General features: G+C 39.9%; 1 protein-coding gene across 1 annotated transcript in view; it reads right to left on the bottom strand.

The window, feature by feature from the left end:
* IPO7 (importin 7) overlaps nt 1-27,273 on the bottom strand; it is a 64,109-nt gene that overhangs the window by 24,095 nt on the left and 12,741 nt on the right. The window contains exons 2-10 of the mRNA XM_003254925.3: nt 19,607-19,688; nt 14,996-15,149; nt 13,316-13,474; nt 10,191-10,347; nt 7,216-7,305; nt 3,516-3,610; nt 3,339-3,423; nt 900-1,034; nt 163-262 (exon numbers count right to left, since the gene is read on the bottom strand). Coding sequence (XP_003254973.1) covers nt 163-262; nt 900-1,034; nt 3,339-3,423; nt 3,516-3,610; nt 7,216-7,305; nt 10,191-10,347; nt 13,316-13,474; nt 14,996-15,149; nt 19,607-19,688 — 1,057 coding nt within the window. The remainder of the gene's footprint in view (nt 1-162; nt 263-899; nt 1,035-3,338; nt 3,424-3,515; nt 3,611-7,215; nt 7,306-10,190; nt 10,348-13,315; nt 13,475-14,995; nt 15,150-19,606; nt 19,689-27,273) is intronic.

Genomic DNA, 27,273 nt, shown 5'->3' with positions numbered 1-27,273 from the left:
TCATTATCAAATGTCATAAATAATAGCCCCAAAAAGGACTACACAAGGGATCAATTACATTAAAACAACAAAGAAGATACATAATACCCCCTAGGCTATACACAATCACTGTAATCTTAATTACTGACATTTTTTGTTTCTAAAAATGTGAAAATTCCTTACCAAACTTCATGCGTATATATTCGTAAGGGTCTTCTTGCCAAAGTTCCTCATCAGCATCTGTATAGCACATCAATGGAAAAATAACATCTTGGATAATGCCCTGCAATTTAAAAGTTAAGAAAACAATAACCATCAGTTTTCAAATTTAAACCTTCAAATTTCCTTTAAGTATTAAAACCAAAGTAACACTATTATGTATTTTAAAGCTTAATATCAAACGTTAGTAATGCATTTAATGTGTTCTAAGATCAACTATCAAACTACATGTACTTCCCCTCTCTGTAACAAGTAATTATAAGATATATGTGTACAAAGGTCACAATTAAGTATTCTAAATATATATAGTCTATAAAATTCTACAGCTCTAAATAAAGCACATAAATTACTCACAGAAATAGCAGATAAGTCATTTATCCTAGAAACGAATCTGGTGAAATGAGGTCCCTTGGCTACTCCAAATTACATGATAAAACATAATCATAGTTCAATATTAAGAACTTAAATCGAAAGTTTGAAGACAACAGTTTTGGATTAAAAGATACGTTGGGTATTCACAAGATACCTCTCATAACTTTATGTCAGTGTCTTGTCTCCTTTTTCTGCTATACTCTCAAAACAACCACCAGAAGTAGAATAAGTAACACAACTCAACAAACATGCAATTTTTCAACCTTTATGGTAATTGATGTTATTTCTATTATATTTGCTATAAAAACATTTCAGATAAAAATTATTACTTGTATATGGGGCTTCAGATTCTTCCAGGTGAGAGCATGAGAAACTCCTTGATTAATATAATTTAATGTCTGTTGTAAAACTCGAGGAGCCATATATTGCTTCTCCTTGTACTGATATAACACCTTCAATAAAACCTTGGAAAAAAATTTTCGATCAAAAATCAATGTTCAAATAGAAATTTCAACCACTTACAAGCCAGTAAAAACAGTTAACACATAGCTTAATGCCAAGCTCATCATCAAGAAAAACAACCGTATACTTTGAAAAATAATTTAACTCATTTCTGATTAAGAATGAAAAGAAGAGAAAACTATATGCTATCTTCGTTTTTCTGGGTTTTTTTTGTTGTTGTTGTTAGAGACAGTGTCTCACTACGTTGCCCCGGCTGGTCTCTAACTCCTTGCCTCAAGCGATTCTCCCATCTCAGCCTCCCAAAGTGCTGGGATTACAGGTGTAAGCCACCACACCTAACCCATTTGCTACCTATTGAATAACCACAGTATTGGGAGAAAACCCTATCTTGTTAAAGCCATCTTCTGGGAAAATCTTACCCAAAGCAGTCAATTTCCTATTTGGCATCTGTCAATAGTTCTAACTCTACTTCATGTTTCAGAACACTGATACGCAAAATGTGGTCCACAAACCTCTAGTGGTCCCTGAGAATATTTCAGAGGATCTACTAGTTTAAAGCTACTTTCGTAATGATATTGTCTTTTTTAAAAAAAAAAAAACAACTGTGTTTTGAGTAAATGAGTATTTGCACCAATGGTACAAAACCATGGTGTTAAATGTTCTGACGCCTTATTTGAATCAAGAGAGTATGATATTAAATTCACAGTATTTTTATTTATTTATTTTTTTTTGAGACGGAGTTTTGCTCAATGGTGCAATCTCGGCCCACTGCAAACTCCGCCTCCTGGGTTCAAGTGATTCTCCTGCCTAAGCCTCCCGAGTAGCTGGGATTACAGACATGCGCCACCACACCCAGCTGATTTTGTATTTTTAGTAGAGACAGGATGTCTCCATGTTGGTCTGAACTTGAACTCCTGACCTCAGGTGATCTGCCTGCCACGGCCTCCCAAAGTGCTGGGATTACAGGGGTGAGCCACCACACCCGGCCAAGTCACTGTATTCTTTACAGCCATATTCTTATAGAAGAAGCTTTTCTTTTTTTTTTTTTTTTTTTTTTTTTGAGACAGTCTCACTCTGTCGCCCAGGCTGGAGTGCAGTGGCGCAATCTCTGCTCACCACAAGCTCCACCCCCCGGGTTCACGCCATTCTCCTGCCTCAGCCTCCCAAGCAGCTGGAACTACAGGCGCCCACCACCACGCCTGGCTACTTTTTTGAATTTTTAGTAGAAACGGGGTTTCATTGTGTTAGCCAGGATGGTCTTGATCTCCTGACCTCGTGATCCGCCTGCCTTGGCCTCCCAAAGTGCTGGGATTACAGACGTGAGCCACCGCGCCCAGAGAACAAGTTTTTCTTAAGAATTTTTTTTTTTTGAGATGGAGTCTTGCTCTGTCACCCAGGCTGGAGTGCAGTGGCATGATCTCCACCCACTGCAACCTCGGCCTCCTGGGTTCAAGCCATTCTCCTGCCTCAGCCTCCCCAGTAGCGGGGATTACAGGCACACACCACCACGCCCAGCTGATTTTTGTATTTTTAGTAGAGATAGGAGTTCTCCATGTTGGCCAGGCTGGTCTCGAACTCCTGACCTCGTGATCTGCCCACCTTGGCCTCCCAAAGTGCTGGGATTATAGGATTATATGCTCAAAAATGAATAAAATGAGTCCATTATTTCAAGGAAAATTGCTGACAATATGTTGCTGGTGTTAAAATTTGAGGTTTCAAGCAAAAATTAGAATTCTGGGCCAGGGGTGGGGGTTCACGCCTGTAATCCCAGCACTTTGGTAGGCCGAGGCAGGCGGATCACCTGAGGTCAAGAGTTCAAGACCAGCCTGACCAACATGGAGAAAACCCGTCTCTACTAAAAATTCAAAATTAGCCAGGTGTGGTGGCACATACCTATAATCCCAGCTACTCGGGAGGCTGATGAGGCAGGAGAATCGCTTGAACCTGGGAGGCAGAGGTTGCAGTGAGCCAAGATTACGCCACTGCACTCCAACCTGGGCAACAAGAGAAAAAAAAAATTGTTCTCCTAACATATAATAGGCCTGTTATTATATTTTAATGAACTGTTTACTCTTACCTTAATTTCTAATATGATAAATATTACTAGGTATAACTCACATAAATGAGAACCCAATGGTATCCTAAGTAATTTGAACATAAAGAGATCCTCAGACCAAAAATGTTTGAGACCTGGTACAGGGTCCAAACAGGCACTCTTTAGATGTCAAAGAAACTGGAAATAAGCAATATATAAATTAACTTAAAGATGCCATGTTTCCACTTAGAAAAACTAAAAACAGACTTACTTGCTGGACACCAACAGCAAATGCCTTCAGAAATACTTCAGCAAATTCATTATACTCCTTGGAAACATTGCCAGGGCTTCCATATCTAAAAGAACATCAAAATGCCCATTGTTTCTTTATAATGCTTTATGCTAGCACTTTAAATTAATTTAAATCACCATACATGGATGAGATTACCTTTCAAAAAGTCTTGCTAAAATATGTAAGGCCCACTTCTTGCATTTCCACCATGGTAACTCAGGTCGATCATCTTCTTCAACTTGAAGTGTTTCCTTTAAAGAGACATTTATTTAATGATAAGAGATAATACAGTATAGGAGGAACAGCATGAGATGAGAAAAGATTGACAAAAATGTGAATGCTTCTCTAATGCTGGCTTTTTTTTTTTTTTTTTTTTTTTGAGATGGAGTCTCGCTCTGTTGCCATCTCAGCTCACTGCAAGCTCCACCTCCCGGGTTCACACCATTCTCCCGCCTCAGCCTCCCAAGTAGCTGGGACTACAGGCGCCAGCCACAATGCCCAGCTAATTTTGTTTTTGTATTTTTAGTAGAGACGGGGTTAGCCAGGATGGTCTCCATCTCCTGACCTCGTGATGCACTGCGCCTGGCCTGATGTTGGCCTTTCATAGTAGAAGGTTAGACTTGGAAAAGTATTAACCCTATTTAAATCAAAGAGGCATCCTCACTGCTTCACTAGTTGGTTATAAAAGACATGCTTTTTAAAATAATTCTACAAGCTTAAAGCCAAACATTTTAGCCAAGATCTAAATAGTATAGTCAAGGCCATGACAATTGTAACTTAATCAAAATCAGTATATTTCATAACAGAAAGGGCATGAGAAACTCCATTTCAGAAATCTAGTTTCAGATATATAAGTATAAATGCGCAACAATTTGTGTATGAGAATATTAATTATAATATTATTTGTAATGGTAAAAAATTGCTAAGAACCTGAACATTCATTAATAATGTTCAATTATGGAAGATCCATAAAAGACTACTACACAATCACTGAAAGAAGGAACTGGATCATTATACATTAATAACCTAAGACATCCATAACATATATATATATATATATATATATATATTTTTTTTTTTTTTTTTTTTTTTTTTTTTTTTGAGACAGAGTCCCAATCTGTTGCCAGGCTGGAGTGTAGTCGCACAATCTCGGCTCACTGCAACCTCTGCCTCCCTGGTTCAAGCAATTCTCCTGTCTCAGCCTCCCGAGTAGCTGGGACTACAGGCTTGCGCCACCATGCCCAGCTAATGTTTGTATTTTTAGTAGAGACGGGGTTTCACCATGTTGGCCAGGATGGTCTTGATCTCCTAACCTCGTGATCCGCCTGCCTCAGCCTCACAAAGTGCTGTGATTACAGGCATGAGCCACCATGCCCAGCCTATCCATAATAAATATATATATATATATATATATATATATATATATATTTTTTTTTTTTTTTGAGACGGAGTCTCGCTCTTTCACCCAGGCTGGAGTGCAGTGGCGCAATCTCGGCTCACTGCAGGCTCCACCCCTCGGGGTTCACGCCATTCTCCTGCCTCAGCCTCCCGCATAGCTGGGACTACAGGCGTCTGCCACCTCGCCCGGCTAATTTTTTGTATTTTTAGTAGAGACAGGGTTTCACCATGTTAGCCAGGATGGTCTCGAACTCCTGACCTCGTGATCCGCCCGCCTTGGCCTCCCAAAGTGCTGGGATTACAGGCGTGAGCCACCGCGCCCAGCCAACATATTTTTTTAAGTAGGATAAGGAAGTGAATATACAGAGCAAGTGAACACTCTCATACATCGCTAGTGAGAGCAATGCTACAGCCACTTTGGAAGTTACTTGTAAAGTAAAACACACATCTACCTTATGACCCAATTCCTTTCTTTGATATTTATGCAAGAGTTTGAAAAACATGTGACCACAAAAAGACATGTAAGAATGTTCATAGCTTTATCTATAATACTGAAAAAGTAAAACTACCCAAATGCCCATCCACATACATAACTTGTGATATATCTATAAAATAGGATACCACTCAGCAATAAAAAATAATAAACTACCACTATACAACATGAAAGAATCTTGTAAATATATTAAGTGAAAGAAGCCAGGAACAAAAGATTACTTATTAAGTTCTAAAACAGCTGAAATCTATTGTGTGGGAAATGAGATGATGGCAGAGATGGCTAGAACCAGCCATGAGTAAACATTCTGAGGTGATGGCTATGTGGGTACATAATAATTGTGTTAACTCACTGAACTGTTTATTTATAATTGGTACACGGATTATAAATTATACCACAAAAAGGTGCACAATATGTATATGAGACCTTTAAAAGTTATATTTTATATCTATTAAATGTGCACAGAAAAATATACACCAAACTAGTTTCCTATGGAGGGTGTAGAAATGTCATTTCTTCTGCATTGATCGTAAATGTTTTTGAAACAAATCTTTAAAAAAAATTAAACTGCAAAATAGGACTTTGGTCTCACTTATGTGATTAACAATATTATATTGGATAAATTGCATAACCCTCCCATGTGTAAGTTTAAAATAAAAGTCAGAAGGATTTTGAGGGTTAAATAAGTATATATTAATAACAGTACATAAATCACACCATAAAATAGGCTGGGCACGGTGGCTCACACCTGTAATCCCAGCACTTTGGGAGGCTGAGGCAGGTGGATCACAAGGTCAGGAGTTCAAGACCAGCCTGGCCAAGATGGTGAAACCCTGTCTCTACGAAAAATAAAAAAATTAGCCAGGCATGGTGACAGGCACCTGTAATCCCAGCTACTTTGGAGGTTGAGGCAGGGAATTGCTTGAACCTGGGAGGCAGAGGTTGCAGTGAGCTGAGATCGCACCACTGCACTCCAGCCTGGGCGACAGAGTGAGACTGTCTCAAAAAAAACAAAACAAAACAAAAAAAACAGGGTATTCAGTAATCTGTAAATTCCCCTATATCTCTAGAAAACTAGACTATAGGCCGGGCACAGTGGCTCACGCCTGTAATCCCAGCACTTTGGGAGGCCAAGGTGGGTGGATTACCTGAGGTCAGAAGTTTGAGACCAGCCTGGCCAACACGGTGAAACTCCATCTCTACTAAAAATACAAAAATTAGCCGGGCTTGGTGGCACACGTCTGTAGTCCCAGCTACTTGGGAGGCTGAGGCATGAAAATCGCTTGAACCCGGAAGGCGGAGGTTGCAGTGAACCAAGATTGTGCCACTGCACTCCAGTCTAGGCAACAGGAGCAAAACTTCATCTCAAAAAAAAAAAAAAAAAAAAGAAAAGAAAAGAAAGAAAAAAGAAAACTAGACTATAAAGAAAAATTGTAATAATTTTAAAAAGTTTGATTATAAAAATAACACAACTGGACAACTCTGAATGTACTAAAAACTACTAAGCTGTACTTTAAAAGAATAAATTTTATGGTATCTGAGTTATTTCTCAATAAAGTTATTATCAAAAAATAACATAACTACAAAGTTTGGTCAATCTGTAAATCAAGTTCTTCCTCTTTCTCTGTACGTGGGCATCAGACAAATTAACTAGGCTAAGAGCCAGCTATGAGCTCTTAATTTATGAACTGAGAGGGAACAGAAGATTTAGGATGAAATAAAAGGATAACAGAAGCACTTAACCAGTAATATATTTAAAAAACACCCTTTACAACTTTTCATGCTAAGTAAATGTACGTATGTAACGCATATGTAAACAAATGAAAAGGTACCTCTAATCTAGAAAAAAATAAATCACATATTATAAAAACTCACAAAGAATGTTAAAGGAAACACCAGTTAAAGTCTTCAAAAGACCATTAAATATTTGTATTTAGTAATATAAGAGAACATACAGAAACTTACATTAGGTACATCCCTGTTCACAACAGTCTTTAAAATTTCTATCCATTCTGTCAGGTTCTGTTGGTTTATCAGTTCCAGTGGTAGTGTATACTAAATAAAAGTCAAGAATTAATATTTCAAAATCCTTGCTAAAGAAAATCCCACTTCTTTTTACTCTTCACAATACCTACCAAAAGTATTTCATTCAATCCACATTTCCTGCTTTTAGTACATAGGCAAACTTCTTTGCTTGTTATCTATAATGGTAAACAGTGAGTGGGCATCCTTGCATATTCCCATTTTACTGGGACATTTATTTTCACCATAAGGTGTGATATTTATTGTAGATTTCTAATGAACACCTTTCATCAAGTTCAGAAAGATTCTGTTCCAGGATTCTAACAGTTGTTTATTTTTTTCAAAGCAGACGTGGTTATTTAATTTTATCAAAGCTTTATCTGACATCCATAAAGATGGTTACAGGTCTCTATTTTAATGTGATGTAAGGGTTAATTACAAAAACTAATTTCTTACTGTTGATCCATTCTTGTATTCCTGGGATAAATCCTATTTCTCAGTAGGCCAATAAAAAGGTTATCCAATTTGAGATTTTCGGACATCTATTTTCACAAGTGAGACGGGTATGCTAGTCTCAAAGAATGAGTTGAGAAACTATTTTGTCCTATTCCCTATGCCCTATGATAGTTTTCAAAAAGACCTATTATTTAATCCAAAAGTTATGATCCTCCTAGTTAGAAAAAATATTGAAAAGACTAGTGTTTACTCAAATTACTTAACAAAAGAATAACGTAAGAGTCCAATAGAATGGCATTAAGGTGCCCTTAGATTCAGAGTGGGAGATATCTGAATGTCTTTAAAGATCTAGCAAAGATATGCAAAATCCAACCAAGGAATAGAGTTAGGCAAGTACAATCTTAATGGAGGTGAAGTCATAGATCTTTCTTCCCTTTTTTTTAAGAGACCAGGTCTCGCTCTGTCAGGATGGAGTGCAGCCTTGAACTCTTGACTTCAAGCAATCCTCCAACCTCAGCCTCCAGAATAACTGGGATTACAGGCTTACAGGTGCGAGCCACTGTGCCTGGCTCTGACCTATTTAAATGAGATTTTTAAATGTAATGGTATGACTTGAACCAAAGGTCTTGGCAGATGAGATAAACCCTTCTATGGTACATGATACAACAAAAAGAACCAGAATTTTCCTGGTTTTTAAAAATCTATTTTACAAGTAATTACATTTCACTGCGAATACTGACCCAACCATTTCTTTCTTTTTGAAACGGAGTCTTGCTCAGTCGCCCAGGCTGGAGTGCAGTGGTGTGATCTCGGCTCACTGCAACCTCTGCCTCCTGGGTTCACACCATTCTCTTGCCTCAGCCTCCCAAGTAGCTGGGACTACAGGCACCCACCACCACACCCAGCTAATGTTTTGTATTTTTAGTAGAGATGGGGTTTCACCATGTTAGCCAGGACGGTCTCGACCTCCTGACCTCGTGATCCGCCCACCTTGGCTTCCCAAAGTGCTGGGATTACAGGCGTGAGCCACCACACCCGGCCCCAACTATTTCTTTAGTGGGTATCTTTTATCCTAGAAAAATTTAGAACATACAGAAATAATAAAAGCAGGTCGGGCGCGGTGGCTCACGCCTGTAATCCCAGCACTTTGGGAGGCCGAGGCAGGTGGATCACGAGGTCAGGAGATCGAGACCATCCTGGTTAACACGGTGAAACCCCGTCTCTACTAAAAATACAAAAAATTAGCCGGGCGCAGTGGCGGGCGCCTGTAGTCCCAGCTACTCGGGGGGCTGAGGCAGGAGAATGGCGTGAACCCGGGAGGCGGAGCTTGCAGTGAGCCGAGATTGCGCCACTGCACTCCGGGCTGGGCGAAAGAGCGAGACCCCGTATCAAAAAAAAAAAGAAATAATAAAAGCCATTACTGTGTACCAGTAAAGCCCACTGATTTAGTATTTGTGTGACAAGTTTAGGAATAGGTTTTGTATTGAGACAATCTATGTATATTTTGCATATCAAGTATGTGTTAGACTTCAACTGCAATCAAGTAACTGGTTTTCAGATTCATTATTTCTTTTTTTTTTTGAGACAGAGTTTTGCTGTTATTGCCCAGGCTGGAGTGCAATGGTGTGATCTTGGCTCACCACAACCTCTGCCTCGCAGGTTCAAGCTTTTCTCCTGCCTCAGCCTCCCAAGTAGCAGAGATTACAGGCATGTACCACCATGCCCGACTAATTTTTTTTGTATTTTTAGTAGAGACAGGGTTTCTCCATGTTGGGTCAGGCTGGTCTTGAACTCCCCTCCTCAGGTGATGCGCCCACCACACCCTCCCAAAGTGCTGGGATTACAGGTGTGAGCCACCGCGCCCAGCCCAGATTCATTAATTCTTAAGGTGAAAGATACTTTCTAAATTGACTAATATGGTTACAGTGGATGGTTTAAGATAATTTGACATTGCCCATTTGCAATTTAATATTTATTAGGGGCCAAGCACGGTAGCTCATGCCTGTAATCCCAGCACTTTGGGAGGCCAAGGCAGGTGGATCACGAGGTCAGGAGTTCGAGACCAGCATGACCAACATGGTGAAACCCTATCTCCATTAAAAATACAAAAATTAGCCAGGTGTGGTGGCACATGCCTGTAATCCCAGCCACTCAGGAGGCTGAGGCAGGAGAATTACTTGAACCCGGGAGGCGGAGGCTGCAGTGAGCTGAGATCACGCCACTGCACTCCAGCCTGGGCGACAGAACGAGACAGTCTCAAAAAAAAAAAAAAAGATTCATTTGGGGAGGAAGTATGCTTGTTTAGACTTATAATTTTCGCAATTTACATTTTGCTAGAAAATCATCTACTTAATGTAGATTTTCAAGTTAACTATTATTAAAATGCTGAAATTTTGTTAATTTTTAACATGGTAAATGACAGACTAACTTTTTATAAATAAAAACTGCTTCATAGATATTACCTGAACAAGAGCATAGAAGATCTTGAATATTTGTTTCTGGATGAGGACAGACTGATCAGACTGGTCAGAAAGAAGCTGGATAAAACGATCCTTTAGAACTGGCAGAAAATGCTGCATTGCTGCTACCAATGGACTCCGCTCCTCTGGTTTTTTATACCTTTGAGTAGGAATACAAACTAATTCTGTAAGAATTTATTTCCACAATTTTATATATATTTAAACTACACATTTATTTACAAAAATATAATCAAATACTTCCTAACCAATTTAGAAAAAGAAAAATATCTAGAACAAAACCATAAAAAGGAAGCATCTTGAATAAAACCTTGAGTAAAGATTATCCAGTATTTTCTGAACATGTATTATGAGGTCAATAATCTTCAAGGCACACATGAGTATGCTCACTTTTATAGTTGAGGAAACTGAGGCACAGACATTAACTATCTTTCTCAATATTACATAGTTAGGCATGAACCTAGGCAACTGGAATCCAAGGTCTGCCCTCTTAACCACTTGACCATGCAGTCTCTAACTGTGAATCAATTGATATAGATGAGGAGGCATAATGAAATTTTTTATTTATCAGTTGCTACCATTCACATAAATATAATCAAATACTTCCTAACCAATTTAGAAAAAGAAAAATATCTAGAGCAAAACCATAAAAAGAAAGCATCTTGAATAAAACCTTGGGTAAAGATTATCCAGTATTTTCTGAACATGTATTATGAGGTCAATAATCTTCAAGGCCCACATGAGTATCCTCACTTTGATAGTTCAGGAAACTGAGGCACAGAAATTAACTATCTTTCTCAGTATTACATAGTTAGGCATGAACCTAGGCAACTGGAATAGGTTATTGACCTCATAATAAATGAGGAAAGTAATAATAAATTATAAATAATAAATTAGGAAGTATTTTATTATATTTGTGTAAATAGTAGCAGCTGATAAATAAAACTGATTATATATTACCATCCTTAAGTAATTTACATACCAACAGCATTAAGGCAGAAGTGGTATGTATAAAGCAGAAAATACTTTATTTCTAAAAGATCATAAACCAGAAGTTCTTCTATTAACCCATAGGGCAACAAAATGTGACCAACGGGCTATCAATTATGAGCCAAGATTGTGCCACTGCACTACAGCCTGGGTGACAGAGAGACTCCATTTCAAAAAAATAAAAAAGTATTGTTAAAAAGTCTGTTGGGGGCCAGGCGCGGTGGCTCACGCCTCTAATCCTAGCACTTTGGGAGGCCGAGGCGGGCGGATCACGAGGTCAGGAGATCAAGACCATCCTGGCTAACACGCTGAAACCCCGTCTCTACTAAAATGCAAAAAGTTAGCTGGGCGTGGTGGCGGGCGCCTGTAGTCCCAGCTACTAGGAGAGGCTGAGGCAGGAGAATGGCGTGAACCCAGGAGGCGGAGCTTACAGTGAGCCGAGATCGCGCCACTGCACTCCAGCCTGGGTGACAGAGCGAGACTCCATCTCAAAAAAAAAAAAAAAAAAAAAGAAAATCCTTAAATTCTAGTCTTATCACTATTCTGTTAAAAAAAAAAAAAATTCAGTGGTTCTCAGTATCTAAAAGATCACATCCAAATTTCCCATTCTGGCACTCAAAACCCTCTTTAACATGGTCCCAATTTACCAGTCCAAAACTATTTCCAACCTCTCACTGGAAATTATCAATACCATTAAGCAGTCTCCTCACTACCCACTAAAGACAGAGTCTCACATTTCCATCTCTTTCTTTGTTCATACCACTCCGTATGGTGTGACACGCCTTCCTCTTTATGTTCTTTGTGTTCCTTCAACTGACAAGCACTTCCTGAGGATCTATGCTCCTGAGGACCACCACAAATTCCAATTTCTCTGTAAATTTTCTTAGAACTGCTTCAGTCCACACAGATCCCTTGTGAACACCTTGTGCTTCACAACGAAACACTGGCTGAAAATGAACTGAATTCCAATGATGTAGCAGCCTCCTGTATCTCCCATTTAAAAATCCCTGTCATATTCCCTCCTGCTAAGATTATGGGACAGGAGGGCCTTGAACCTCCTCAATGATATTGACAGCTTATTGTTTTTATTCTCTCCAATTTTAGTCACTCACTTACCAGAACTGTAACAGCTGGAACATTCCTTAGCAGGAAGATGGGTAGCTGGTGGGAACACAAGAAAACACCAGTACCAATGCTGTAAATGGTATATTTCTCTCCTGCTCAGAGAACAAAAGCAGCAGTTCATCAGCCACTTTGAGATGGGACCCAAAGAGGGTATTGGAGGCTAACTACAAGTCCCAGAATTAGAGGGCTCACAATGGCATCTGTGTAGCTGTTAGGACTGGCAATAAAGTCACGATCATGGTATAAAAGTCTTCCTTATGCCTTCCTCATAATATCCCATCAAACCTTTTCAAGTGCCTATCAACTACAGACTTAAAAAACTCCTTCAACATGTGGCTTACCACTCTCAGTGCTACACCTCAACTTTCCAGGTTAGATCTTTTTTTCCTGATCCCTAAAACAAAATCTAAAATAATCACTTGGCCTAAAATCTTTTTTTCTAATACTAATGACCTATATGAACTATAATCTGCTTAAATATGCCAACATTGAAATAGGTGAGTGTGAATCCCCCAAAACACACTGCTTAAAGAAGATCACATGAAATTCCAATGAATTCTTCTTAAAGAATCAGAGGTTCTGGAAGTTAATCAAGAGCCTAAATTAAGATAAAAATTCACAGAAAAAAAAGCCACAAGTAATAAATAGCTTTAATCCTCAATGTATTCTGATCACCTTCACATTTTAGAAAAACTTATCTGAAGGACTTTTATCAGCACATATTGAGGAGGCCCTCTTTAGAGATAACTTAGTTTTTGAATAGGTAAAGAGACAGTGATTAAGAAAAAAGGGCGCAAGGAGTTTCTTAGTAGAATAAAGAAAAGAAACTGCAGTTAGAATGCTATGTCAAAAAGAAAATAATAAATTGAAATTACCATATAATTCACTAATTTTATTATCTATGCTAAATATAATTTTACATGTTCAAATTGGCTTAAATTTTCTGAACTTTTCCTACTTCTCAAAGCTCTATAGGAATTGAAAGAAACACTTACTCATAATTTTTCACAAGCTGATAAAGGCAAAGAAGAATGCCTAGCCAACAAGCACTGTTATCAGACTGAAGATAAAAGCCAATTTTGTCCACAATGGCAGTCCAGCGGCTTGGATAATCATGTTTGATGATGTGATGAATGCATGTAGTAAGCTGTACCCTGAAAGCCAAAAATAAACAGTAAGGAAAAAATCCTAAGTAGGTAAGATTTTGCTAACTCATAGAAAGGAAAATAGCTGTTTAGACAAAATCTAATTTCAAAACAACCCATGTGATTTTAGATGTACACAGAATATATATGATTCAGAATAAGTCACTGAGCAAACGAAACCCAACAAATGTTACAAATACAGGTGTTTTATTTTTCATTCCTATTATCAATAAACAAGTTTCATTTAAGAACATCCATTAGGCTGGGTGCGGTGGCTCACACCTGTAATCCCAGCACTTTGGGAAGCCCAGGTGGGAAGACACAAGGTCAAGGGATCAAGACCATCCTGGCCAACGTGGTGAAACCCCATCTCTACTAAAAACACAAAACTTAGCTGGGCCTGGTCATGCACGCCTGTAATCCCAGTTACTCCAGGGGGCTAAGGGCACTGTGCCCGGCCCACAAGTTTTGTATGAAGTTTTTGGTTTTGTCAGTGTGAAGTCAAACTGTAGTAAGAAAATAAATTACAGGCCAGGCATGGTGGCTCACACCTGTAATCACAGCACTTTGAGAGGCCTAGGCAGGTGGATCACTTGAGGTCAGGAGTTCCAGACCAGTGTGGCCAACATGGTAAAACCTCGTCTCTACTAAAAATATAAAAATTAGCCAGGGATGCTGGTGCACGCCTGTAATCCCAGCTACTCGGGAGACTGAGGCAGGAGGATTGCTTGATACCAGGAGGCAGAGGTTGCAGCAAGCTGAGATTGCGCCACCTCACTCCAGCCTGGGCGACAGAGCAAGACTCAATCTCAAAAAAAAAAAAAAAAAAAAAAAAAAAAAAAAGAAAATGACTAAGGCATTCTCCTACAATAGCATTTGTTGGGTAAGTTTTCTGCTACAAAAAAAACAGGCCTAACATCACACTCCGGGGACTGTTGTGGGGTGGGGGGAGGGGGGAGGGACAGCATTAGGAGATATACCTAATGCTAAATGACAAGTTAATGGGTGCAGCACACCAACATAGCACATGTATACATATGTAACAAACCTGCACATTGTGCACATGTACCTTAAAACTTAAAGTATAATTAAAAAAAAAAAAAAGGCCTATATGTTCTGAAAAGACCCCAAAAGCCCTCCAGAAAAACAAAACGCAGGCCGGGTGCGGTGGCTCACGCCTGTAATCCCAGCACTTTGGGAAGCCGAGGCAGTTGGATCACGAGGTCAGGAAATCGAGACCATCCTCGCCAACATGGTGAAACTCTGTCTCTACTAAAAATACAAAAATTAGCTGGATGTGGTGCCGTGTGCCTGTAATCCCAGCTACTGGGAGCTGAGAGGCAGGAGAATCGCTTGAACCTGGGAAGCGGAGGCTGCAGTGAGCAAGGATCATGCCACTGCACTCCAGCCTGGCCACAGAGGGAAAGTCCATCTCAAAAAAACCAAACCAAAACAAAACAAACAAACAAACAAAAAAAAACCCTGAAAGTTACATACCTGCAGAAATGGGTAAATTTTAAAAATACATACCTGATGAGCTCAGGAGAATGGATAATGGCTTCTACAATATTTTCTCGAATACAATGGCGATCTTCTTCTGGAATAGTATAAGGGGATATATCCCCTGGTGCTGTTTCTCGATCAGGCCAATACTGTGTTATCATATTTTTCAAATAGATAACACCTAAAATACAGATCAGTTTGACAAAAGAATGTTTACTGTGAAAGTACTGTGAAAATCCCATAAGTGTCCATACCTCAAGTATTTCTTTCACACCACCGTTTGTAAAGCTATGCTTTCATTAACAAAATACTACATTCAATTATTTTTAAAGTTGATAACACACAAATTGAACACTCAGTTACAGCAATCAAGCACAAAGTTATTACTAATCACACAGCGTAAGAAAACTCTGCAAATAACCCCAGCGAAAACTGGTTTTTTTAACATCACAACACTTTTAACCCTGTTTTCTACAAGAGAGTTAAATTAAATCAAATCAGTTTTCTAAATGAAGCCTCTAAAGACAAAACCATCATACATATCCCAACATAGCTTCTACAACTAATCACACAAAGGTAATAAAAAAACCAATTCTTATCACAGAAAAATCATAGCATATAAAGGTTCTTAACCTATAAATTTATGTATTTCAATCCCATACCACTTCAAATTCAAATTATGTTATGGGAGAATTTACTGTGTTCAGAGATTATAGATTACTATTTTTCTTTGCACATTGCTATTTGACAAAAGTTAACAAACTGATGACGTGGTAAAATCTAGGTTGCTAGCAAAGCTTTTCACCCAGCACTTTCAGAAAGAGGGGGAGAACAGAATTACAAATGTGTAAGATGTACTGTAAAGGGAAACTGTCCAAAATTCTTAAATTCTGCAAAACACTGGATCTTCTCTAATTAGCAATTCTTATCTCAAGTCCTGTACTTATTTGAACAAGGATAACCGACAGAAATAGGATTTTTATATTCTAGTTTGCCTTAATTTAGGAATTAAATATTCCATATTATAGTATTTCAAATAGATTAACATTATATATTAAAATACCCCTCAACAAGGTATTTTTATGAGATGGAGTCTCGCTCTGTCACCAGGCTGGAGTGCAATGGTGCAATCTCGGCTCACTGCAACCTGACTCCCTAGTTCAAGCGATTCTCCTTGCCTCAGCCTCCCGAGTAGCTGGGATTACAGGCATGCACCACCATGCCCAGGTAAGTTTTGCATTTTTAGTAGAGACGAGGTTTCACCATGTTGGCCAGGATGCTGTCACTCTCCTGACCTCATGATGCACCCGCTTCAGCCTCCCAAAGTTCTGGGACTATAGGCGTGAGCCAACGTTTCAAGATAAACTACACCTACAATAAAGAATCAAATAGGACCAACAAAGTCCAGGTTATTACTACTACAGAATTTTGGTTCTTTTTCTCCAAAACAGAATAGAGACCAATACTAAGACCACACAACAGTCCCAATGTCTCTGGATGCAACCTCTGAATATTTCCATTCTAAGTAAAGAATGGGATATATGCTTATGTAATTTGGAATTTTAAACATTTTTTGCCCCAACAATACAGAACTTGGAACTGCACTGTAAGGATCTCATGATTCAGTCTACTCTAGCCAGAATGCTTGAGCAAAGACAGAATGAACTAATCATTCGAAATCTAGCAGATGAAACCACCATATGCCATGCACTACAGAATCTCATTCAATTATTCCAAAAACATAATTTTTTTTTTCTTTTTTGAGAAAGAGTCTCACACTGTTTCCCAGACTGGAGTACAATGGCACAATCTCGGATCACCACAACCTCCATCTCCCAGGCTCAAGCAATTCTCCTGCCTCAGCCTCCTGAGTAGCTGGGATTACAGGTGCATGCCACTACCACCTGGCTAATTTTTTTGTATTTTTAGTAGAGACAGGGTTTCACCATGTTGACCAGGCTGGTCTTGACTTCAAATGATCCCCCATCCACGGCCTTCCAAAGTGCTGGGATTACAGGTGTGAGCCACCGTGGCCAGCCCCAAGTATATAATTTTTAAATTAATGATATTTTAAATTTTTTGACTAATTCCATAGTTTAACTGCTTCCAATTGTGTACACACTAAAACAATTTCCTAGTTTAATTTATTTTTCTAATAAACATAACCAAGTCTCTAGAATTTATTAATATCACTCCTAAAGGCCAAACACTTCTTAGTAAAATTTTGGATTTAAAGGCAGATTCTTATCTAAAAATGGGAAAATGTAAGGCTCACTAGTAAAAGATAAATGAGACTTGAATATATATAAAAAAGAAACAAGACCAGGCACAGTGGCTCATGTCTTTGATCCCAGCACTTTGGGAGGCTGAGGCGAGAAGATCACTTGGGGCCAGGAATTCAAGACCAGCCAGAGTGGCTAACGCCTGTAAATCTCAATACTTTGGAAGCCGAAACCAGCCGGGACAACACAGTGAGACCCCGTCTCCACCAAAAAAAAAAAAAAAAAAAAAAAAAAGACCAGCCTCAGCAACATAGTTAAGATTCCATCTCTACAAAATAAAATAATTAGATGGTGTAGTGACACATGCCTGCAGCCCCAGATGCTTGGGAAGCTAAAGCAGAAAGATTATTTGAGCCCAGGAGTTTGAAGATTCAGTGAACTATAACTGAGTCACTGCACCCCAGCCTGGGCAAGGATCAAGACCCTGTGGAAGAAAGGAAAGGAAGGAAGGGAAGGAGGGAAAGAAGGAAGGGAAGGAAGGAAAGGGAGGGAAAGAAACAATAAAAATTACCCTTTTCTATTAAATTAGAAATATTTACAAAAAGATTTACTGCTGACCAGCGAGTTCAGTCATTTACATAAAATTGTTTGCTTTTAAAAAAGTCATGGCCAGGCATGGCAGCTCACGCCCATAATCCTAGCACTTTGGAAGGCCCAGGAAGGCAGATCACTTGAGCTCACAAGTTTGAGACCAGCCTGGACAATATGGCAGGACCCCGTCTCTACAAAAAATACAATTCTCAGGGCATGACGGTGCGTGCCTATAGTCCCAGCTACTCAGAAGCCTGAGGTGGGAGGATGGCTTGAGCCTGGGAGGCAGAGTTCACAGTGAGTCAAGAGGAGGCTACTGAGGGCCGGGCGCGGTGGCTCACGCCTGTAATCCCAGCACTTCGGAAGGCCGAGGCGGGCAGATCACGAGGTCAAGAGATCAAGACCATTCTGGCTAACACGGTGAAACCCCGTCTCTACTAAAAAATACAAAAAATTAGCCGGGCGTGGTGGTGGGCACCTGTAGTCCCAGTTACTCAGGAGGCTGAGGCAGAATGGTGTGAACCCGGGAGGCGGAGCTTACAGTGGGCGGAGATCGCGCCACTGCACTCCAGCCTGGGCAACAGAGAGAGACTTCGTCTCAAAAAAAAAAAAAAAAAAAAAAATCTGAAGACCAGAACTATGTAAAGAAAAAGGAAATGCTCAGTATACAACATTAAGTGAAGTGAGGAAAACAAATTTATTTATTTATTTATTTATTTTTTGAGATGGAGTCTCACTCTGTCGCCCAGGCTAGTGTGCAGTGGCGCCATCGTGGCTCACTGCAAGCTCCGCCTCCCAGGTTCACGTCATTCTCCTGCCTCAGCCTCCCGAGTAGCTGGGACTATAGGCGCCCACCACAACGCCCGGCTAATTCTTTGTATTTTTAGTAGAGACAGGGTTTAACCGTGTTAGCCAGCATGGTCTAGTTCTCCTGATCTCGTGATCCCCCCGCCTTGGCCTCCCAAAGTGCTGGGATTACAGGCGTGAGCCACCGTACCCAGCCCCAACAAAATTTTTAACAAAATAGGTGCAGGGGAAAAGAACAGCAAGAAATAACACAAAAATGTAATCTGTTTTTCTAGAATGATGAAATTATTGGTACTTTATATTTCCCGTAACAAAATTATTACATCTGCAAATAAATTAAAAAGAAATGAAAAGGCTGGGAGTGGTGGGTCACGCCTGTAATCCCAGCTACTCAGGAGGCTAAGGCAGAAGAATCACTTGAACCTAGGAGGCAGAGGTTACAGTGAGCCGAGTTCGCACCACTGCACTCCAGCCTGGATGACAGAGTGAGACTGTCTCAAAAAAAAAAAAAAAGAAAGAAATTAAAAATGTAAACTCCATTATTTTTTACAGACTAACATAATATTCAGAAAAGTAGTATGCCACATTTTCAGACTATTTGATACTGAGGGAAATGGCACAATATGTTGAACAGGAACTAAAAATAGTATAATACTTTTTAAACTGTTAAAACAATAAAAGCAAAAAGGTGTTTAAGAAATGACTATATAAACAAACATGTTTGAGTCTTATAATCACCCATCAGGGAAGGACTCTAAAAATACATAGAACCTTTTAATAAACCCCATCGATTTCTATTTGAAGCTTCTCTTTTAATTCAACAAAATGTCAAATTATTCCTTTAAACTCTGCCACCAGATATCAAGGTACCTGATGTTAGCTGTAAACACTGAAGGTAAACAAATTACCTGGGGAGAAAAAAAATTGCCAAAGGGCCTTCCCAAGACACTTCTGCTATTCGATTATGAACCTTTTAAACAATAGATTACATACACTCAAAATAATTTAGGAAACTTGCCTGCCTGTCTCACAGGTAAATCCAGCTGTTCCGACATAGTAATCTGGAGCAGTGTTGAGACAAAATTCAGAGACTTGTGTGCCTACAAAGAAAAAAAAGTCCATTTTAAACTTCTGCAAATAAATATACTTTAAAATTACGGATCAAAGAGGCTCCAATACATTTCCATTGCTTGCCTCGCACAAAAGGCTCTTCATAACTGGTTCCAGCCTTATTTCTCATCACTCCATTATACTGAATTTTAAGGAATTTGATGACTTAAATCCTAAAACTTTTTGGATGTTTGCATTAGTCTGTATAGCACTGCACTTCCCATTTATCCCAACTAGCATTCTTTTTTCTCTCTCTTTTGAGACAGTCTCACTCTGTTGCCTAGGCTGGAGTGCAGGAGTGCAGTTACGCAACCTTGGCTCACTGCAACCTCCGCCTCCCCAGGTTCAAGCGATTCTCCTGCCTCAGCCTCCAGAGTAGCTGAGACTACAGGCGCGCATGACCACACCCCGCTGTTTTTTTTTTTTTCTTTTCTTTTTTTTTTTTTTGAGACAGAGTCTTGCTGTCTCCCCCAAGGCCAGAGTGCAGTGGCATAATCTTGGCTCACTGCAACCTCCACCTCCTGGGTTCAAGCGATTCTCCTGCCTCAGCCTCCTGAGTAGCTGGGACTAGCGCCACCATGCCCAGCTAATTTTTGTATTTTTTTAGTAGAGCCGGGGTTTCACCGTATTGGCCAGGCTGGTCTCGAACTCCTGACCTCGTGATCTGCCTGCCTCAGTCTCCCAAAGTGCAGGGATTACACGTGTAAGCCACTGTGCCCAGCCCTAATTTTTTACATTTTTACTAGAGTCGGGGGTTTCACCATATTGGCCAAGCTGGTCTCGAACTCCTGACCTCGTGATCCACCCGCCTCAACCTCTGAAAGTACTGGGGTTACAGGCGTGAGCCATCGCGTCTGACCCCCAGCTAGCATTCTTTTTTTTTTTTTGAGACAGAGTCTCTCGCTCTGTCGCCTGGGCTGGAGTGCAGTGGCATGATCTCGGCTCACTGCAACCTCTGCCTCCTGGGTTCAAGTGATTCTTCTGCCTCAGCTTCCCGAGTAGCTGGGACTACAGGCACGCACCACCATGCCCGGTTAATTTTTATATTTTTAATAGAGACGGGGTTTCACCATATTGGCCAGGCTGGTCTCAAACTCCTGACCTTGTGATCTGCCCACCTTGGCCTCCCAAAGTGTTGGGATTACAGGCATAAGCCACTGTGCCAGGCCCTCCAACTAGCATTCTTAACCTACACTGGTGACAGCAGCTCAAAAACAATGTCCTCTGTGACACCTGTTTCCTCTTTTAAGTAATTTCTCCATAGAAACATTTCATTAAATGGCCAGACACATACGAAATCAATAAAAATGAACAGTTTGGTCCAGGCATGGTGGCTCTGGGAGGCCAAGGCAGGTGGATTGCAATGAATAGTTTGGGGGTAGTGTCCAAGGTGGTAATAATGTTATTTCTTGATATGACTGCTGTTTTATACAAGTGTGCTCAGTCTGTGAAAATTGACTGTATACCTTTATGACCACCTTTGTGTATACATGTTACATTTCAAAAGAAAGTTAAAGATCAATAGCTTTGAACATACAATAAAAGAATACAGACTATATAATCATAATTTAATAAATACATTTATATGAATATGCAATAGAATTTCCCACATTTTTAAATTTTTAAATTTTCCACATTTTACATTATAGACCTGGATCACTTTCATTAACGGTACAAAAAGGTAACATATTCCTAAATTTGTCATATTTGCTTCTGATTTTGTTTTTAGTTGTTTTTTTTTTTAATTTTTTGTTTGCTTTGTTGCTGTTGTTGTTAGGTATCAGGTCTCGCTATGTTGCCCAGGCTGGTCCTAAACTGCTAGGCTAGGCTCAGGAGCTCCTGCCTTAGTCTCCTAAAGTGCTGGGATCACAGGTGTGAGCCACCACACCTAGCCTGCTTCTCATTTAAAGAACTGAACATTTTATCTTGAAATGGTGGGCAAAACAATCTTTTTAAAATTAACATTCAAGTCAAATCCCTTCTTGTATATTTTCTCAGTTTCATTCTCCTTTGTCCCAATATAACCACCACTTATACTGTCATCTTTTAGCTCAAGTATTTTTCTACACATGTTCACATGAACAATATTCTGATTTTTATTTTAGTATCTTTTTTTTTTTTTTGAGATGGAATTTCACTCTTATCTCCCAGGCTGGAGTGCAACGGTGCAATCTCGGCTCACTGCAACCTCCGCCTCCCAGGTTCAAGTGATTCTCCTGCCTCAGCCTCCAGAGTAGCTGGGATTACAGGCACGTGCCACCACGCCCAGCTAATTTTTGTATTTTTAGTAGAGATGGGGTTTCGCCATGTTGGCCAGGCTGGTCTTGAACTTCTGACTGCAGGTGATCCACCCACCTCGGCGTCCCAAAGTGCTGGGATTACAGGCGTGAGCCACCTGTGCCCAGCTATTTTAGTATCTTCTTACAGACTTTACCCCACTCTGCAAACACATTCTTATAGAGAATTTTCTGGCTGGGTGCAGAATTTTCCTTTGAATATAATTTTCCTTTGAATATAAAAAATTATTTCACATTAGAATCTAGACTTTATTCTTTCAATCACTCCAAAAATTACTTATTTAGGTGTTTGTGGTATAAGACATTATGCCAGGAGCTGAGACTACAGGGTTGAATAGGACAACCGGGCTCTACGACCTCATGGCAACTTATAGTGTTGTCAAGAAATACAAGATAACCAAATAGATAATTGCAATAAAGTACAATCGGGGATAATTGCAATAAAATACAGTCAGGGTCCCCATATTTGTGGGTTCCAAATCCATGAATTCAACCAACCACAGATGAAAAATATTTGGGGGAAATTTTTTTAAATAACAATACAACAATGAAAATAATACAAACTTAATACAAGTACAGCAACTATTTACATAGCATTTACATTGTATTAGGTATTAAAAGCAACCTAGAAAGATTTAAAGTGTTCAGGGGGATGTGTACAGGTTATAAGCAAATATTACACCATTTTATATAAGGGACTTAAGCGTCCATGAATTTTGATATCCATGGGGGTCCTGGAACCAATCCTTCATAGTTACCAAGGGAAAAGTGTGTAATGGAAGTGGCAGTATGGAAGAATCAAAAGGAGGATCCACTAATACAGAAGACCTGAACAGAAGGAGTTAGGTGGATGAAAGGGAGGTATTGACCCTTTCCACTACCCTAGATGTGAACACTGCCAACCACTATCACTTTACTTAAACACCATTCCACCTATGCCATTTAGCATACCATTTATTCTGGTCTCTCTCCTTCTCAGGCTCCTTTACTGATTTCTCATCCTGTTTAATCTATAAATGCTAAAATTCACCAGGACTTGGTCATAGGCCATCTTTCTTCTCCCCAGATGATCTCATCCAACCACTATCTTTACAAAGCATACTTTTCCCCTCAAAATTATTACTCTACTTCCCTGCACCACTTCTCCCAACCTCTCTTCACTATCCTCACAGTAATCCTCACCACTTTCCTCTTCATCAACCCAATTTAATATATCAAGTCCTGTCAATTCTATACCCAAAATCCTTCTTTAAAATGCTGCCGGGCGTGGTGGCTCAAGCCTGTAATCCCAGCACTTTGGGAGGCCGAGGCGGGTGGATCACCTGAGGTCAGGAGTTCAAGACCAGCCTGACCAACATGGAGAAACCCTGTCTCTACTAAAAATACAAAATTAGCCGGGGTGGTGGTGCATGCCTGTAGTCCCAGCTACTCGGGAGGCTGAGGCAGGAGAATCGCTTGAACCCGGGAGACAGGTTGCGGTGAGCCGAGATCGTGCCATTGTACTCCAGCCTGGGCAACAAGAGCGAAACTCCGTCTCAAAAAAAAAAAAATGCATCCACTTTCTCCATTCCCATGAACACCAACCTAGTCCCAGTGATTATCATCCCTTTTAATTTAACTATCTGTGTCCCCAATCATTCGCCATTTAGCAGCCAAAGATCTTTTAAAATTATAAATCAATCCCCTTTAAGCAAACATTTTAACAAGCTTTCTACTGCACCTTCCAAGGTCCTACATAAAGACATCTTGTCCCTGCCATTTTCTTCAGCCTCATTTTTAAAAACTTTCTCAACACGCTCTCCTCACTGCCCCACCTACCAGCCTTTAGGTTCTTTCAACAAGAAACATATTTAACAGATACAAAATCACAGCTAGATAGGACTAGTAAGTTCTAGTGTTCTATAGCACTGTAGGGTAACCATAATTAACAACAATTTATTGTATATTTTCTTTTCTTTTTTTTTTTTTCTGAGATGGAGTCTCGCTCTGTCGCCCAGGCTGAAGTGCAGTGGCGCGACCTTGGCTCACTGCAAGCTCCGCCTCCCGGGTTCACGCCATTCTCTTGCCTCAGCCTCCCGAGTAGCTGGGACTACAGGCACCTGCCACCGCGCCCGGCTAATTTTTTTGTATTTTTAGTAGAGATGGGGTTTCACCGTGTTAGCCAGGATGGTCTCGATCTCCTGACCTCGTGATCCACCCATCTCGGCCTCCCAAAGTGCTGGGATTACAGGCGTGAGCCACCGTGCCTGGCCTATTGTATATTTTCAAATAGCTAGAAGAGCAGATTTTCAATGTTCCTAGCCCAAAGAAATGATACACATTTGAGATGACTATGCTAATTACCCTGATTTGATCATTATGTTGTTGTATACATGTACTGAAACACCACTGTACCCCATAAATATGTATTATACAATTATCATGTATCAATTAAAAAATAATAAAAGCAAAAAGAAAAACACATGACTTCATTTCAGAGTCTTTGAACATGCTGTGTCTTTCTACCTACAACATCCTTGTCTTGCATGCTCCACAAGTTAACTGGTTCACAGCTTCACATTCTTTGGGTCTCGGCTCAAACATTATTTCCTTAGAGAAGCCTTTTCTGCCTGATCACTCAAGCTAAAGTAGGGCTCCCTATTGTTCTCATAACCATTATTTTTCTTCATAATGCTTATTACATATTTGTTTACTATATTTGTAGATGGGTCTTATGCCTGTTTCTCCTATTAATTAGACTCTAAGCCCCACTGAATAAGGACTATACTGTTTATATCCCCAGTTCTTCATATGACACTTGGCATTTAAGCTATTAAAAAAATTCACTGAATGAATTGGAAGAGCCAAGAAATAAATGCCTTGGAAGATGTGATTGCCTAGGGGCAGTGTAGAGTAAGAAAGGTTTTTATATTTAAGGGACAGACGGATGAGCCCAAAGGACACTACTACCCACACTACTAGGGCACTTTTCAGACCATTTACATTACAGTATATATCTTATCTCCTGCATCAATTCATGAATTCCTGGAATGAACTGCTGCAATCAGATAGTCTTGGTTGTAAATCTAGGCGATGCCACTGCCTAGAATGCTAAGCCTTCAACAAGTTGATTCAGTAAATCTAAGTCTCAATTACAAAATAAGAGTAATAAAATCTACTTCACAGGATGGCTATAAGGAGTATATAAAACAACACAGAAAATATCTTAGCAAATATCAAGACATAACAAATTTTATATCCTTTATATGTCCATATTCAGTAGAATCACACCTTTCTCAGAGTACGCTGTAACATCAGTAAGGTGTAAATCGATGTATAGCCAAAGTTACCCTTTAGTTCTTTAAATAGTCCACAAAGCACACATATATGGTTTTGTGTATACAATCTCTCTTGAGATCCCAACATTGAAGTTTTTCCTTAACTTGAAACAGACTACTTTATATGATTAGAACCCCAGATTAAACTGTTGGTTTATGTTTGGGAGCCATTTTGGAACAACCAAAACTGTCCAGCACAGTGGCTCACACCTGTAATCCCAGTGCTTTGGGAGGCTGATACAGGAGGATCACCCGAGGTCACGAGTTCAAGACCAGCCTGAGCAACATAGCAAGACACTACCTCTACAGAAAATTTAAAAAAAAAAAATTTTTTTTTGGAGATGGAGTCTCACTCTGTCGCCCAGGCTGGAGTGCAGTGGCGCAATCTTGGCTCACTGTAACCTCTACCCTCCAAGTTCAAGTGATTCTCCTGCCTCAGCCTCCCGAGGGTAGCTGGGATTACAGGAGCCTGCCACCATGCCCGGCTAATATATATATATATTTTGTATTTTTAGTAAAGACGGGGTTTCACCATCTTGGCCAGGCTGGTCTTGAACTCCTGACCTCGTGATCCACTGCGCCCAGCCTGAAAATTATAACAGCTGGGAGTGGAAGCATGCGTTTGTAGTTCGAGGCTGCAGTGAGCTATGATCACACCACTCCACTCCAGCCTGAGCAACAAAGCAAGACCTCAACTCTAAACAACAAAAACCGCCACTGTTTTTGTTGGCTGGACAGATGTATAGCTATGTAACGTGTGTTAAGGCAGGCAAATCTAACCTATAGTAATAGAAGTCAGAAAAATAGTAACTTGGAGGAGAAACAGTAATGAATAGGAAGAGTATCACAGAAACTTTCTAGGCCAATGAAAATGTTACATGTGTCTTAGCCTGGGTGCTGGTTACCCAGATTTAACTTAAAAAAACAAAACTGAAACTATTTTTACCCCAACTTTCCCAGCAGCATTACTCATAATACTCTAAAAGTGGAAACAACCTGTATGCTCATCAACTAATGAAAGTAAAATGTGTCTTATCGATACATACAATAGAATGCTATTTGGCAATTAAAAAATGGAATATTGATAAATGTTACAACAATGTATGAACTTTGAAAACATAATCTGTATGAAAGAAGCCAGTCACAAAAGACTACATAGTGTATGATTCCAATTACATGAAATGTCTGGAATACACAAATCTACATAGACAGAAAATAGGATTGTTGCCTAGGGCTATGATGGGGGTCGGGGCGGAATGGGAAGTGACTGGTAAGATATGAATTTTCTTCGTGGGGTGATGGAAATGTTTTAAAGATTGGGTGATGGCTGTACAACTGTGAACATACTAAAAGCCACTGTATTGCATACTTTAAATGTGTGAATAGTTAAATCGACAACACTGAACTATGAAAATAAGCACTTACCACTTTTTTTTTGAGATAGAGTCTTGCTTTGTCTCCCAGACTGGAGTGCAGTGGCGCAATCTCGGCTCACTGCAACCTCTGCCTCCCAGGTTGAAATGACTCTCCTGACTCAGCTTCCTGAGTAGTTGGGATTACAGGGGCATGTGCTGCTACACCCAGCTAATTTCTGTATTTTTAGTAGAGATGGGTTTTCACTATGTTGGCCAGGCTGGTCTCCAACTCCTGACCTCAAGTGGTCTGCCCACCTGGGCCTCCCAAAGTGCTGGGATTATTAGGGGTGAGCCACCACGCCCGGCCCAACACTCATCACTTTATTAACCTTATTAATTACCTTCAAAAACATATAAGTCTAAATTTTAAAAGTGTGATGGATGAAAAAAAGCATAACTTTCAGGCAGGCGTGGTGGCTCACGCCTGTAATCCCAGCACTTTGGGAGGCTGAGACAGGTGGATCACCTGAGGTCAGGAGTTCGAGACCAGCTTGACCAACATGGTAAAACCCCGTCTTTATTTAAAGAAAAAAATAGGCCGGGCGC

This window comes from Nomascus leucogenys, chromosome 15, assembly GCF_006542625.1.
Source record: "Nomascus leucogenys isolate Asia chromosome 15, Asia_NLE_v1, whole genome shotgun sequence".
Lineage (NCBI taxonomy): Eukaryota > Metazoa > Chordata > Mammalia > Primates > Hylobatidae > Nomascus > Nomascus leucogenys.
The sequence above is the reverse complement of the archived record's forward strand: the minus strand, read 5'-3'. Positions and strand labels throughout refer to the sequence as shown.